This window comes from Coffea eugenioides, unplaced genomic scaffold, assembly GCF_003713205.1.
Source record: "Coffea eugenioides isolate CCC68of unplaced genomic scaffold, Ceug_1.0 ScVebR1_910;HRSCAF=1669, whole genome shotgun sequence".
NCBI classification, from domain to species: Eukaryota; Viridiplantae; Streptophyta; class Magnoliopsida; order Gentianales; family Rubiaceae; genus Coffea; species Coffea eugenioides.
The window spans coordinates 46,459-62,190 of record NW_020864790.1 but is presented as its reverse complement, the minus strand read 5'-3'; the positions used below and the strand labels follow the sequence as shown (position 1 = coordinate 62,190).

At 35.7% G+C, this 15,732-nt stretch overlaps 1 protein-coding gene across 1 annotated transcript; it reads right to left on the bottom strand.

Annotated features, from left to right (window-relative positions):
* Window positions 1–2,704: 2,704 nt before the first annotated feature.
* On the bottom strand, window positions 2,705–9,389 carry LOC113759090 (the record flags this gene model as incomplete). The annotated part of the gene is made up of 2 exons (XM_027301696.1): window positions 9,235–9,389; window positions 2,705–2,930 (listed from the first exon to the last, which is right to left on the bottom strand). Coding segments are annotated over exons 1-2 (369 nt in total), but the record flags the coding sequence as incomplete, so codon positions are not given.
* Between the last annotated feature and the right edge of the window lie 6,343 nt (window positions 9,390–15,732).

The window sequence follows — 15,732 nt, the reverse complement described above, 5'->3', positions numbered from 1 at the left end:
TCTAAGGGGTAAATTGATAATGAGACTATATTTTATGAGGAAAAAGTGATAATAATTTTAAGGGTTAAACATGTCTTTTCACTTTAATTAACAAACTCTGTTAAGTTTGATCGTTAGTCTTAGGGGTAAAGTGACTAAAAGATAACGAAGGGGGAAAGTGATTGTAGCACCAAACGTTAAGGGGGTAAAATGATAATAATCCAAAAAATAATAATTGTACTTATTGACTAAATATATAACGCACTTGTAATTTTTCATGATTAATACTTCTATATTGTCAAAATTTAAAGTAAACAGACCAGTGCGCCTACCCTATTTCTCAAATAAACAAACTATTAAGACCCCTGCACCATTGTGTTTACTATGAATTTATTCTCAATTTGCTAATTCTTATACTTTTTTTTAATTTACCAAGTCGTTGCTAGCTGTCGAAAAGCATAGCGTGATTGACATTAATATTCCTCATGTTTTTCAGGGACATCAATCTCTGAATGACATATCTGGTTGAAATACAACAATATTGCAGGTGGAAGAAGAAGCTGAACCATTAATGACGTTATTGGAGTCTCTTTTAGTTTTAGCTTAATAATGTTGGAGAAAAGTTCCCTTTACCATTGAATAACATTATAGATTAATTTGGTCTTTAAAAGTCATAGTTAAATTAAAATTTTCAAGTTTAGTCCTTTAAAGTTGTGGATAAGTGAACAGCTTCATCTTGGTTTCTCCAAGTAAAAAAAATATTTCATTGAATAATACACCTTGGTTAAAAAAAAAATGGAGTGTTTTTATTCACACAGTTTGTTAATAACTTTGATAGACATGATCAGCGGGTATTTTTTAGTCATGCAAAGTGGTTGTTTCTGAGGGCAATGTTGTTTAAAGTTATAATATTTATGAAATGTTTTCTAATTGCTAGTTAATTTGGTTCTTAATTAACTGGAGCTTAATAGAAAATTCTGTAGCACTAGTACGGCTTTGAATCTTCTGTCCCCAAATTAGTTTTTATCCCGTCTATCCCTTCTTTGTACAGCTGCCACGTGTCTCTAGCTTTTTGATAATTCAAACTCAAACAAATCGATAATAATTGATTGACAAGTTTACTCAAAACTAATTAAAACAGATAACTCAAATTAAAGTACTTGTTATGGTTTAAGGAAAAAATGATTTGAGATAAAAAAATAAAAAAAATTTTAGTTGATTTCTACGTTTATGACCAACAAGACTTTTTTTGTTAAAATAAAAATAAAAAAATGTTTTGAATTATCTGTTTTAATTGGTTTGAATAAACTTGTCAATCAATTATTATCGATTTGTTTGAGTTTGGGTTATCAAAAATTTAGAGATACGTGGGCAACTGTTAAAAAGAAGGGACAGAGGGGAATAAAGACTAATTTTGGGAACAGGGAAGATTCGAAACCACTAGTACATACAAGTTGTTGTATGCCCCCCGCACAAAGCGCACGGGGAATACTCTGAAAGTTGGTAGATTCAGGGCCATGTTTTTGGGCCTGGGAATGAAATCTAATCATCAATTTGCATCATGGAAAGCTACAAAGTCAAAGAGCTCCCATAAGCCAGAACGGAAAACGTACAGAGAGGGTAAGGCCCATTCCAAAATAAAGGGATAATTTCACAAACCTCCCCTGAGGTTTCTGACACTTGCACTGAGACCCCTCCAAGTTTTAAAAATTTCACCTAGCTCCCCTGGCAGAGTATTGGGGTCCATTGCTGACATGCAGAGCATTGAAATGACCAATTTTTCCTTAGAGTTTGGTTTAGAGTTTGGCAGAAATATTGATTAAGAGAAGCATGCTTTGGGACTGCACATGCTTTCTGTGTTTCCATCTTCTGTTCCCCTTAAAGTCCGCCGGCAGTTTAGTGAGCTTTTCAATACCATGGAGGAAAATTTTAGTGAGCCTCTCCATCCTGAGCCCTTGGCATGAAGGCTGGCAATACATGTCTGCACTTTCAATTATGATAGAATACTTAATGTCGCTGAGAAACTGAGGCTCTCATTTAGTGCTTACGAAAAAATGGGAGAGAATTTTTTTTTTCTAAAAAATATAAGAACTAAAAACCTGATTTATAGCAGCCAAGAAACTCGATTTCAATATCATGAGTATGATGATACTTATATTCTCACAAGGGACTATATTCTGGACAAGTCTCTTTGAAAAGATGAACCACAGTGGATTCTAAATGTGGTGTATATATCGGTGATGTGGGAGTGATGGAGTTTTACAAAATATAAATTTCTGGTTTCATGAATATGGAGAAAAATGGGTGCCAGAATGTATGATGTTATGAGCACCACAATGGCCACTAAAAGGCAAACATCCAGGTTGAAACAATTTTGACAAATGATGCTATAATTATATGGCAAAGTGGATCAGCTTATGGAGCTTCTAGCATCTCATTAAAATAGGCAAGATTACTTTATGCTGTAACAGTGAAATGTTGCCACGCCTCATTGATCTTCTTGTGGATATCTCATGAAAGTTTTATCAATTCTCAACTATCCAAAAAATTTTGTGTACTAGAATTGGAGTTAAAAATTGGATCAGGAAAATTTAAACAAAACTTTAACAGCCAATGCCCATGATTGATATTTGACAAGAAAAGAATTAATTCTTGCAATTTAGAACCAACCATCCAAAAAAAAAAAAAAATTCCCATTGCAGAGAGCAGGCTCTGAGATTTGTACCTGTGGTTTAGCAAACCAAGTCATGGACTTGAAAGTAGACAACCTCCTAAATAGATCATCACGGTCCCATGGTCTGCAAGATGGAGCTTGTACTGAACCACTTGAACCTGATGACACCTGCATTTCCTCAGTTGGATTTAACCTTGATTTTGGACCAAGTATGCCCAATGCAGAGAATACATTCGGCCGTTTCTTGCCTTTCAACCACCGAACTCCATCAGCACTACTGTTTTAACCAATATTGTAAAAAAAAAAAAAAAATCATTGGCAACAAGTTTCACTCTCTCTGGTTGTAGCATTCCAATTCTTATTGACAAACACAAGCACACATAAAATATAATCAATACAATCCCCTTATCTATAATCTATATATCTATCTCTATATATTTTTGACAATTTTTCCACAGCTCATCAATTGTGGATTTTGGTGGCAGAAATTATTTCATCCCACATGATAGTTCATATATTGGTGAAGGATCTTGAGAGCTATAAATAGCTCTCAAGCCTTCCAATTGAATTGTACCAAGAACAACAAAGAATTACCCATAAGGATTTTGTAATTCTTTGTATTCTTTCTTCTCTCCTAAATTAAAAAAGCAGGCTACTTGAGTGGTGTTCGGAGAGTAGGCAAAATTGGCCGAACTCCGTTATCAATTTTTCAGGTGCGTTCTTTCCTTATCTCTTTTATTTGTTCCGCATTTATTTATTAGTTTCTTTTCTATTGTAGTATAGTATTCAATATATTTGTCTATATTTGTCGGGTATATTTATAGTGTTTTATACGGTTCATTTGGGTGTATTTTTCTTATTCGTGTGTACGTATTATTTATGTATACACGGGTATAGTTGTGATAATACACCGTGCACGTAAGTTCTATCTAGGAGGCTGGGTTTTAAGTGGGACCGCTTGTGACCCCTCCAGCTTTTCTTGGGAATTTACTTGGAATGATAATTCTGTCTAAAGAGATTGTTTCGACGATCTTTCCTGAAAATTACTGAATCGGTTTAATCACTAGTTCTATTATTTGAGTGGAAAATTACCCGATTTCCCCAACAAGTGGTATCAGAGCCGAAGATTCGTCCTTTGGCTTGTTTGTAGTTTGTTATATTGAATACTATTATTTGAGTCTGTAATGGTATCAGACAATTTCACGTCAAGAATTATATCTGGGGCATCGGCTTCCTTGTCCACATGGTCGAGGATTCCAATGTCAAGTTTGAAGGTGACAGTGGAGACATTTGACGATACTGGCCATTTCGGCATGTGGCAAGACGAAGTCATGGATTCCCTTTTCCAACAAGGTCTTGACATTGCCATTGAAGAAAAGAAACCAGATGACATAGAAGAGAAGGAGTAGAGCACCATAAATCGGTTGGCATGCGGAACTATTCGATCGTGTTTGTCCAAAGAGCAAAAATATGCTTTCAAGAACGAGACTTCTGCATGGAAATTGTGGAGGGCATTGGAGGAGAAATTTCTGAAGAAGAGTGGTCAGAATAAACTCCTAATGAAGAAAAGATTGTTCCGATTCGATTACCAATCAGGTACTACTATGAATGAACACATCACTATGTTTAATCAATTAGTAGCAGACCTGTTAAATTTAGATATAAATTTTGAAGATGAAGATTTGGCTTTGATGTTGTTGTCATCCATTCCTGATGAATTTGAACATTTGAAAACTACGTTATTTTATGGGAAGAAAAATGTGTCTTTAGATGTTGTATGTTCTGCTTTGTATAGTCGTGAATTGAGAAAGCAGGATAAAATGAAAAAGAAAGTAGCTGCAGCAGATGAAGCATTAGTGGCAAGAGGTCGTCAACAAATCCAATCAAAGGGAAGAAGAGGAAGGTCCAAATCGAAAAGCAGAGTTGCCAAAGATGAGTGTGCTTTCTGTCGTGAGAAAGGGCACTGGAAGAAAGACTGTCCAAAGTTGAAGAAGAAAGGGAAAGCTCCGCAAGACGTAAATGTTGCAGAATGCAAAAGTGATGCGGAATCAGATTTTTCTTTGGCTGTATCACCTTTAACATCCCATCCGGATGAGTGGATTTTGGATTCAACTTGTACCTACCATATGTCTCCCATGCGGGAGTGGTTCTTTGAATTTGAAGAATTTGATTGTGTAGTTGTGTACATGAAAAATGACAATCCATGTAAAACAGTTGGGATAGGTTCAATCAAGCTGCGTAATCATGATGGATCCACTAGAATCTTGAAAAATGTTCGATACGTACCGAATTTGAAGAGGAATCTCATCTCATTGGGACTCTTGGAGTCAAAAGGCCTGGAAGTGAAGATGCGAGATGGAATTCTTAAAGTAATTTCGGGAGCACTTGTGATGTTGAAAGGTGTGAGGAAGAATAATCTGTATTACTACCAAGGTAGTACAGTTGTTGGGACATCAGCAGCAACAACATCTTTCAGTAGCAAGAAGGATGCAGAAGCAACAAAGTTGTGGCACATGCGATTGGGACATGCTGGTGAAAAATTCTTGCAAAATCTTGCCAAACAAGGATTATTGAAAGGTACGAAAGTTTGCAAATTAGAATTTTGTGAGCATTGTGTTCTGGGAAAACAAAGAAAAGTGAAATTTGGCACTGGTATCCATAATACCAAGGGCATTTTGGATTATGTGCACTCAGATGTGTGGGGACCTGCCAAGACTCCATCCTTTGGTGGCAGGTATTATTTTGTTACTTTTATTGATGATTTTTTCATAAGAGTTTGGGTGTTTACTATGAAGAGCAAGGATGAGGTGCTAGGGATTTTCCTTAAATGGAAAGCTCAGGTTGAAAACCAAACGGGAAGAAAGATCAAGATCCTCCGAACAGACAACGGTGGAGAATACAAGAGTGATCCCTTCCAGAAGATATGCCAAGAATGTGGCATAGTTCGACACTTCACAGTTAGAAAAACACCGCAGCAGAATGGGGTGTCAGAGCGTATGAACAAGACACTAGTGGAGAAAGTACGATGCATGCTGTCTAATACTGGGTTAGGCAGAAAGTTTTGGGTTGAGGCTGTGACATACGCTCAACATCTCGTCAATCGCTTGCCATCATCTGCAATCGGTGGCAAGACTCCATTAGAGGTATGGTCTGAAAAACCTGCAACAGATTATGATTTTTTGCGTATTTTTGGTTCTACTGCATATTATCATGTAAATGAATCAAAATTGGATCCACGTGCATAGAAGGCTCTCTTTATGGACTTTAGTGCTGGAGTTAAGGGATACCGGTTGTGGTGTCTAGAAGCAAAGAAAACCATTATCAGCAGGGATGTTACCTTTGATGAATCTGCCATGTTGAATAAGGTAACACAAGATGGAACCAGTGGTACTCCTCAACAGATGAAGTGTACGCCGAAACAGGTGGAGTTTGAGCAAATAATGGTGAGTCCAGCAAATAGCACCATCAGTGACTCTCCCATGACAGAAAAGGAGTCAGATGAGGAAGAGGTTTCAACCCAAGAACCTCAACAGCAGCAAGAGTCAATTGTCGTCAATAGGGCAAGACGAGAAATTCATAAACCTGCTCGTTTTGTTGACATGGTGGTTTATGCACTTCCAGTTATTGATGATGTTCCATCCACATTTTCTGAAACAGTTCGAAGTACAGAAAATGATAGATGGAAAGATGCTATGGAAGAAGAGATGCAATCTCTTCAGAAGAACAAGACGTGGAAGTTGACACAACTACCGAAGGGCAAGAAGGTAATTGGATGCAAATGGATATTTGTAAAGAAAGAAATATTTCCTGACAAGATTGATGTTCACTATAAGGCAAGATTGGTGGCTAAAGGCTACGCTCAGAAGGAGGGAGTTGATTATAATGAGGTATTTTCTCCAGTTGTTAAACATTTCTCTATTAGAATTTTATTGGCTTTGGTAGCGCAGTTGAATTTGGAGCTAGCTCAACTTGATGTGAACACCGCGTTTTTTCACGGTGACTTGAAGGAGGAAATCTATATGTCTCAACCAGATAGATTTAAAGTTACTGGTAAAGAGAATTGGGTTTGTAAGCTGAGCAAATCGTTGTACGGATTGAAACAATTACCGAGACAATGGTACAAACGATTTGACCAGTTCATGATGGGTCAGAAGTACACAAGAAGCAAATACGATCACTGTGTGTATTTGCACAAGTTACAAGATGAGTCCTACATCTACTTACTCTTGTACGTGGATGATATGTTGATAGCATCAAAGAGCCAAGTTGAAATTGACAAATTGAAGGCTCAGTTGAGTAAAGAGTTTGAGATGAAGGATTTGGGAGAAACCAAGAAGATTCTCGGCATGGAGATAAGCAGGGATAGAACGAGTGACAAGTTTTGTCTGACACAGAAGCAGTATTTGAAGAAAGTACTACAACGTTTTGGCATGAATGAAAATTCAAAACCAGTAAGTACTCCGCTTGCTCCTCATTTGAAACTTAGTAGCCTATTATCTCCAAAGACGGATGAAGAGCGAGCATACATGGCGAAAGTCCCGTATGCTAATGCAGTTGGTAGCTTGATGTATGCAATGGTATGTACGAGACCCGACATTTCACAGGCAATTGGTGTGGTAAGCAGGTTTATGCATGATCCAGGCAAGGGTCATTGGCAAGCTGTGAAATGGATTCTACGGTATATCCAAAATACCGTAGATGTTGGGATTTATTTGGCAAGGATAAATTCACTGGTTCAATGTTAGTTATATTGTGATTCTGACTATGCAGTGATTTGGGATAAGGCGAACGTTCACGGACTGAGTTACTTGTTTCACGTTTGGCTTAAGGCCGCCAGTTAGTTGGAAGGTCTATTTTGCCAAGTAACGGTGGGCTTTGTCAACAACGGAGGCAGAGTTATCATGGCGATACAGAAGCTGTGAAGGAGGCAATTGGCTTCAAGGATTGCTTGAAGACTTTGAGAGTTAGTCAAAAACACATTGGAACGTGTTTTGTGACAATTCAGAAGTGCTATTCACTTAGCAAAGAACCAAATCTTTCACGCTAGAACGAAGCACATTGATGTTCGCTATCACTTTTGTGTGGGAAAATTCTCGAAGAAGAGGGGAAGATTTTTCTCCAAAAGATCGGAACTACGGAGAATCCTGCAGATTATGCTACCAGGGTGGTTACAAAGAAGCCAAATTGAACAATTGTTTAAACTTGGTTAACAATCCATGGGCACATTTGACGTTGGCACCTGACAGCGCAAATTTGAGGCACCACAAGGGACCGTTTGTTTTTTGTTTGAAAGGGAGAAGATTTGTATTTGTTGGGTGGCGATTAGGATTTATTGCCAATGTGGTGGTGAGATTTGTTGAATTCAAAACCACAAATTGTGACTTTGACCATTTTTCCACAAGCTCACAATTGTGGATTTGGTGGCCAGAAATATTCATCCCACATCGATAGAATTCATAATTGGTGAAGGATTTGAGAAGCGTATAAAATTAGCTTTCTCAATCCTTCCAATTGAATTGTACCAAGAACAACAAAGAATTACCCATAAGGATTTTGTAATTCTTTGTATTCTTTCTTCTCTCCTAAATTATAAAAACAGGTCGCTTGAGTGGTGCTCGGAGAGTAGGCAAAATTGGCCGAACTCCGTTATCAATTTTTCGGGTGCGTTCTTTCCTTATCTCTTGTATTTGTTCCGCATTTATTTATTAGTTTCTTTTCTATTGTAGTATAGTATTCAATATATTTGTATATATTTGTCGGGTATATTTGTAGTGTTTTATACGGTTCATTTGGGTGTATTTTTCTTATTCGTGTGTACGTATTATTTATGTATACACGGGTATAGTTGTGATAATACACCGTGCACGTAAGTTCTGTCTAGGAGACTGGGTTTTAAGTGGGACCGCTTGTGACCCCTCCAGCCTTTCCTAGGAATTTATTTGGAATGGTAATTCTGGAAAAGGAGATTGTTTCGACGATCTTTCCTGGGAATTACGGAATCGGTTTAATCACTAGTTGTATTTTTGAGTGGAAAATTATCCGATTTCCCCAACACTATCCAATTCTTGTAGATATAGGCAGATACACACCAAGGGTGAAGCAAAAAAAAATTTTTTTTGAAATACATGCACGCACACAACAAACACACACAAAACACTCCCTTTAAAGGTACATTTTGGTATTTCAGGTAGAAACTTCTATTTTAACCACTCAAACACAGTATCATACTCTACAAACAAGAAAAAATCAACCAAAGATATACAATATTAATAATTAATATTTCGGCTTTATAGCTTATGCATCAACATTTCAGTTATCAGCCAAAATCATACAATATTAGTAACTAGTATTTCAGCCTTATAGCTTATGCATCAACATTTCAGTTCACAATAACTTCGAAATCCAAACAAGAAAAATTAAAATACAGAGAAAACAACGAAGTGACAACTTCAGCAGCTAAAGTTCACTTTCAACCAAAAGAAAAAAAGAAGAGTACATAAAAGAGCAATGAGAAGCCGTTGATAAAAAATTGTGAAAGAGTTATATAAAGAGAATTAACGAGGAAAGCTGAAGAAGAAGACCTGGTGGTGGTGGAAGCAGAGGAGCCGTTATTATATAGATGATTATTATCGCTATTATTAGGCTTGGATTTGGTGGTGGCGGTGGTCGGAGATTCCGGAAACAGCCTCTCTAATATTGCTTCGATTCTCTTTTGTGCCGCCATCTCTCCTTATTGCTAAATTTTTTGGCCTAAAAAAAAAATGCTCAAAAGAATCTGGACATAATAGAATTTACTTGGATTTTGAAGAGCTAAAAATGGTAGTAAATTGCTCCGGCAGCAGGCGCCCCCAATGTGCTGAGGCCACATCTGACTGGATGGCCAAGAAGTTGGTTTCTGTCATGACTGGATGGCCAATGTGCTGAGAGCTCTAATTGCAGCACAGCAAATTCACTTTGTTATCAGTCCAAATCAGCAGCAAAGAATGATAATAGCTTGAATCAGAGGTAGTTAAGTTTGCTTTGCTTTATATGCTATTGCTACTGAATGTGCAAAAATCTGGCGCGTTGCAATTTGCAGCTAGCCGTTGCAAAATCTGCCAAATAAACTGTTGCATGGCACATCTGGTGCTTACAAATTTTTTATTGCACTTACACCCCCTCAACTTTAGTAATCAGTCCAAATCATTTATTCTTCTTTCAATCTTCTACTAATACAAGGAGCAAAAGGGCAGCCATGGAATAAAAATACCTTCTCACACATGAAAATAATATTGTAATATGATTTGGACTGCTTTGTTACCAAAAACTCAAAAGCAAGGAAGGTCAGTGAAATTTTGAGAACTTTAGGGGGTCTCAGTGCAAGTGTCAGAAACCTCAGGGGAGGTTTTCGAAATTATCCCCAAAATAAATGCAGAGATTGCTCAAATGGTGTTTCTAATAGTAGTTTTAGCCTGTTCCCAACAGCCAACACCCAATTTAGCTATTAAAGATAGGGATGGTAACGGTCGAATGCTCATGGAGAGTCATGGGCCGGGGGTGGGGTCGGGTGGGTGTAAGAGCAGGGAGAATTTTTTTCTCCACCCATTTTTAAACGGGGCAGGGGACGGAGGAGGGTAACCCTGTCCATATCCCTCCATCTCTTGTACTAATATAAAGTTAAAAAAATAAATACTTAAATATAGTTTTCTATATATATATACATATACACATTATAACTACATATCAACAATGTATGCATACATCATAATTTGTATGATAAAAAATAATTATTTTGATTATATTTTTTAGTTTTACTTGAATTTTTTTACATATTGTAAGTTATTTACCAAAAAATAAAAATAAATACGATAGTTGTGAGTTTAAATTTGATATACACATTATAGCTACACGTCAATAATATATGTATATCTATTATAATTTGAGAACTAAAAAAATCATAATTTTTTGATAAAATGGTGATTTAGTTTTTTTAGTTGACTTCAATTTTTTACATATTGTAAATAGTTTAAATAAATATGATGATTATAAGTTTAGATTTTCTATTAAACATAGAGAAATGAATTAGAAAAGATCAAAATGAATTTTAACCTTGATTTCACATTGATTATTTAGCTAAGAATCTAAAAAAGTGATTTACATTGTTGTTATTATATATATATATATATATTGTTAAAATAAAAAATAAAAAATATTTAAACAACTGCATGGGCACCCATGACGGGTATTTTACATACGTGCAAGCTAAAAAATACCGAATTACACCCGTTCACTGCAAGTATACAGATCAACTAGTAGTTTAGGGTATATATCGGGTCGATCCACAAGGAAGAGTGAACAATTACCGGTATTACTAAAGCTTCTCTATTATTTAGACTATCAATGAATTATAACAAATTTAACCTACTGAAATTATACAAAATAACAAATGAAAGCTCCTTAGGTTGTGGTATCCTAACTACTCATGCAAGTACTATATTTGGATCATTAATTACTACATCTAGGCTAGTTATGGTGTAATTTCCTTATGCATTTGAATCCTACTTTCGTAGTGAATCAATTATACTTATAACTAATCCATACCTATTCTCATGGTTATGAAATTAGCTACAAGTTCATTTCTTCAGTGAAATTACATGAAATGAATCACTAAAAACCACATAAGTGCACCTCTACTTTCGTGAGTGTACTCCCTATGTTTAGCACTTCTTGAACTAGTGTTAAATCTCAATTTTCATTGCAGAAACAACACTTAAATAATCACAATCAATGGTACCAGATTAATTCATGATTTCAAGAGCTAAAGTGCTAAATAACTTGCTCAAATCATAGCAGTCAAATAACCAAATAATAAACACTAACAATTATAGAAAGTTCAACCAAACCCAAGGCATAAACTTTAGAGACACATATTGAACACAAAATCCAAAACTTGTATATTAACAAAACTTGGAATCAAGTACAAAAGATAAAGAGTTTGGAAGGAATGTAACCCTTGTCACATGAGTTCATCTCCTTGCCTTCTTCATCCTCCATCTTCTTCTTCATCTAGCTAATAAACAACAATGGATAACACTCTACTCTATACTAACCTACTGCTACTACTCAGAAAATGCAAGAGCTACATCTCTGCACTCCAAGCTTCTCCCGTATGTCTCTCCCTTTTTCTTACAATGAATTTGGCTATTTTATGATGAAAGGTGGTCAAGAAATGAGGATTACATCTCCCTTTTACAGCTGGGAATGTTTCTCACATGTCTAGCATCCAATGTGAGTTGGTGGAGGTGAAATTGAGTTTTATGCATACAGAGCAGCCTTTTCTGACCACAATCCGGCCAGGAATCCGGCCACAAATCCGGCCAAATTCCGGCCGGATTGCTACAGTGACCATTTGGTCACTTCTGGTTCAATTTCCAGCTCTGCTCCGATTTTGCATCAACTTCCACTGAACTTTTCTTGATGATAAAAGCTGATTTAGCTCTTTACCAAAACATGAAACTTGTAGCCCTTTGAGTTAGCTTTCCAATGCATCAAGAATCACCTCATTTGGATCTGTGTAGGCTGAGAAATGACCGGAATACCCTTACCTGCTCATTGCCCTGTTCCAGTTTCGACCAGTAGAAATTTGCTATTGTAATTCGGCATTTTGACCTGGAAAACCTTCAAACTGGATTTAGATCTCTTCACCAAAGTTGTAGATCTATCTCTTATCTTCAAATTGGTTCAAGAATCATCTTAATCCGATCATTGTAACTCAAGTTATAGCCGAAATACGAAAATGTGTCAAAACTGTCAAAATACACAAAATCCAAGTAAAAAATGATAAAAACCTCATTTAATCACTTAAAAGCATTTTTCACCAATTATAGCCAAAATGATTCATATTCTACCGATAATATAACTAAAGTGACTAAAAATAATATAAAATATCATACAATTATTACGTAAATTAGTCACTTATCAAACTCCCCCACACTTAAACCATTGCTTGTCCTCAAGCAATAAAAATACAAACCAACAATGATCCAAAATTTGAAAATAAACATATGTAGCATTTCAACTTCATTTCCTCAAAACAAAGTAAATAACCATTATGCAATTATTCAATTAAGTTCAAGTACTCATAATATCGAGTAAAGGAGAGCCAATTATACCACCATTATAACAAATTCAAGTCAATTTCTCATCCTTAACCAATTTCATACGCAAGTAACTCATATGGCCAATAATATGCTTTCTAAACCCATGATCATCTTCTTATTTAACTTTAAAGAGGGATTTATTTATATAATATCGCTAAATATTACTTAAGTTGTGAAGGTATCTTTTTACGCGAGGATCGACATTTTTAGATGAAGATCACCGGTTACTCAACACTTCACATACTCAAGTTGCTTTGCATACTCTTAATTCAAGTACCGTTTTACGCGAAAGTCGACATTTTTAGATGAAGACACCCGGTTACTAAGTACAAGAATCATTGGAGTAGAACAAATCTTATTCTATTTTTGTCTTTTTCTTTTGTTTCTTCATTTTTTTTTCATTTTTTTTTTAAGTAAAGATAATAACATTCCCTCGAAAGCATAATCATGAGAAGAGTATTGCAATTATTGACCATATTTATCACTTAACTTATAAAATCCAATAAAGAGAAGAAATTTCATCAAATATGCAAAAAATATATATAGGCATAATTTTCTCCACTTTAAAAGATATACTTTCCTACAAATGCAAAAATTATAATCACATAATAGTCATTTCCAAGTTAAATGAGAAAAGAAGTGCTTAAACCACATATATTTATCTCAAATGTAGAAGGACTTTGAACTACTAATGGTATGGAACTTGTTACCCCTTGGATAAAATCGAAAAAAATTAAAAATTGTTGAGGCAAGTTTGCAATTTTGGACAAGATTTTGGAAAAATTTTGAATTTTAACACAAGTCCAACATTTGCAACTAATAAGTCAATCACATACAATATATATAATCTCAATTCTCCCCCTACACTTAACATGCACATTGTCCTCAATGTGTAAAAAGGAAAATCAAGATAAAGAAAGTAATACTCCCCTATGATGTGATTGAATATGAAGTTTCAAGGTACGTTGTTCGCTTGTCATCATCGCTTCATGAGTTCCATTTGATAACCATTAGTGATATAAACCTACAAATGGAAAATGAGAAACAAAAGTGATAACAAAGGCTCAAGACATCAAAACGGCGATCCGTAACTTCAAGCCCTTGTTTTGGTGATGTACCTATAAAAAAATACACAATAAGCAACTCAAGGTACAAGAAAATATATGAGGAAAAGAAGAAAAAGAGAATCAAGGAAGCTGCATTTTTTTTAAAAAAAAATGCTCAGAAAACGCGATTAGAAACGCGCCTTAAGATCGCGTTTTGTAGGCGCGTTTCTTCCCAAAAGTTGCAGTACTGAAAACGCGGTTCTGTGAGAAAACGCGACTTTAAGTCGCGTTATAAATGGCGCGTTTTCATCTTTAATCCAGGCAACAAAACGCGACTTCCATCAAAACGCGACTTCAAGTCGCGTTTTGAAGGCGCGTTTTCTTTTCTGCAGGTGCAGAATCGAAAACGCGATTCTGTGAACACGCGACTCAGAGGCGCGTTTTATTAAGAAACGCGTTTTCTGCTGCGAATTTTAGCAGAAATTCAACTTTTGAAAATTTACAAATAATACCCCAATTTCCCAAAATGCATCATAGATCATTTGTTTGCTAATATACTCAATGCATGCACATGTAAAATGATCAAAACATGCATTTTAACCCCTTGTAACGAATCAAAAACAACAATTACTCAAATCGAGGGGTTGAGTTCCTTGATCAAACTTCGCCTTTTTCACCTCATTTGGTCACTTTTGCTTCCATTTCCAATACCTACAAATGAAAAATAACAAAATAACTCAAACACATACTTTAAACATAAAATCACCCCAAAATAACATAAACTTAAACAAACATTGGGTTGCCTCCCAATAAGCGCTTCTTTATAGTCAATAGCTTGACTAGTTCACCTTATTTTTCAAGGAGGCTTAGTTAACGAATAATCCACCATTTTAAGCCGTGGTGGATCATTAAAAGGTGACTTTATAGCCAAAGCCACATGATCTAATGATGTGAGAAATGAAAGTGACTTACCTATCCCAAGTGTTCCATAGATATTACCTTGAATATGCACCACTTGAGAACTTACCAAAGGACATGTCATAAGAGTATCTTGGGCAGGAATACCTTTAGAACCTATACTTTCGCTGCACTCCTCAAGAGGGGTGAAAAATGAGTCATTAAAACTCAGCTCTTGAGGCTCAAAGTTAGTTCCAAAGATATTATCATGTGAAATGGACATTTGCTCATTGAAACACAATTGAGATTCATCATTTTCATCCAAATGCAATCCATTTTCACATACAACATTTCCACGATTCATGCTAGAATCATTTTGCAAATTATTAGAAGAAATAACTTCACACAATGCACTCAATTGCTCATGTATTCGACCAAAGTGAGAAGCTAATTCATCTATTCTTTCTTCAATCCTATCAAAACGATCGGAAGTTGCATTTGCTAGCTTTTCTAAAGCTAACTCCCAAGATGGCTTAGAATCATTAGCTACTCTTTCTATTGCCAACTCCCAAGATGATTTTGATTCATATTGGACACTTTCAGGTTGGTGATCATAAAAATATGAATTATCACTATAAGTACATTGATTATTCCAACCATAAGCAGGAGAATTGCTCCAATTAGCACTATATTGATCAAAACAAGGATTGTAATGCTCTAATTTATCATAATAATCCACATTTTGTGCTTGCATACATGTATTAGTAACATGACAACCTCCACACAAGTCACAAATCACATGATAAGAATTAAAAACATTAACATTCCTCCTCTGCTCAATTTCATGCATCATGGTGTCCATTTGAACTTGTAACTTAATTACATCAAATTTTGCCTTTAAGCACCTTAAACCATCTTCAAAAGACATACATTCAGTAAATTCTTGGTTACCTCTGTTGAAGGAGCTTTGCACTTCATAACCATCCATTGCCAATCT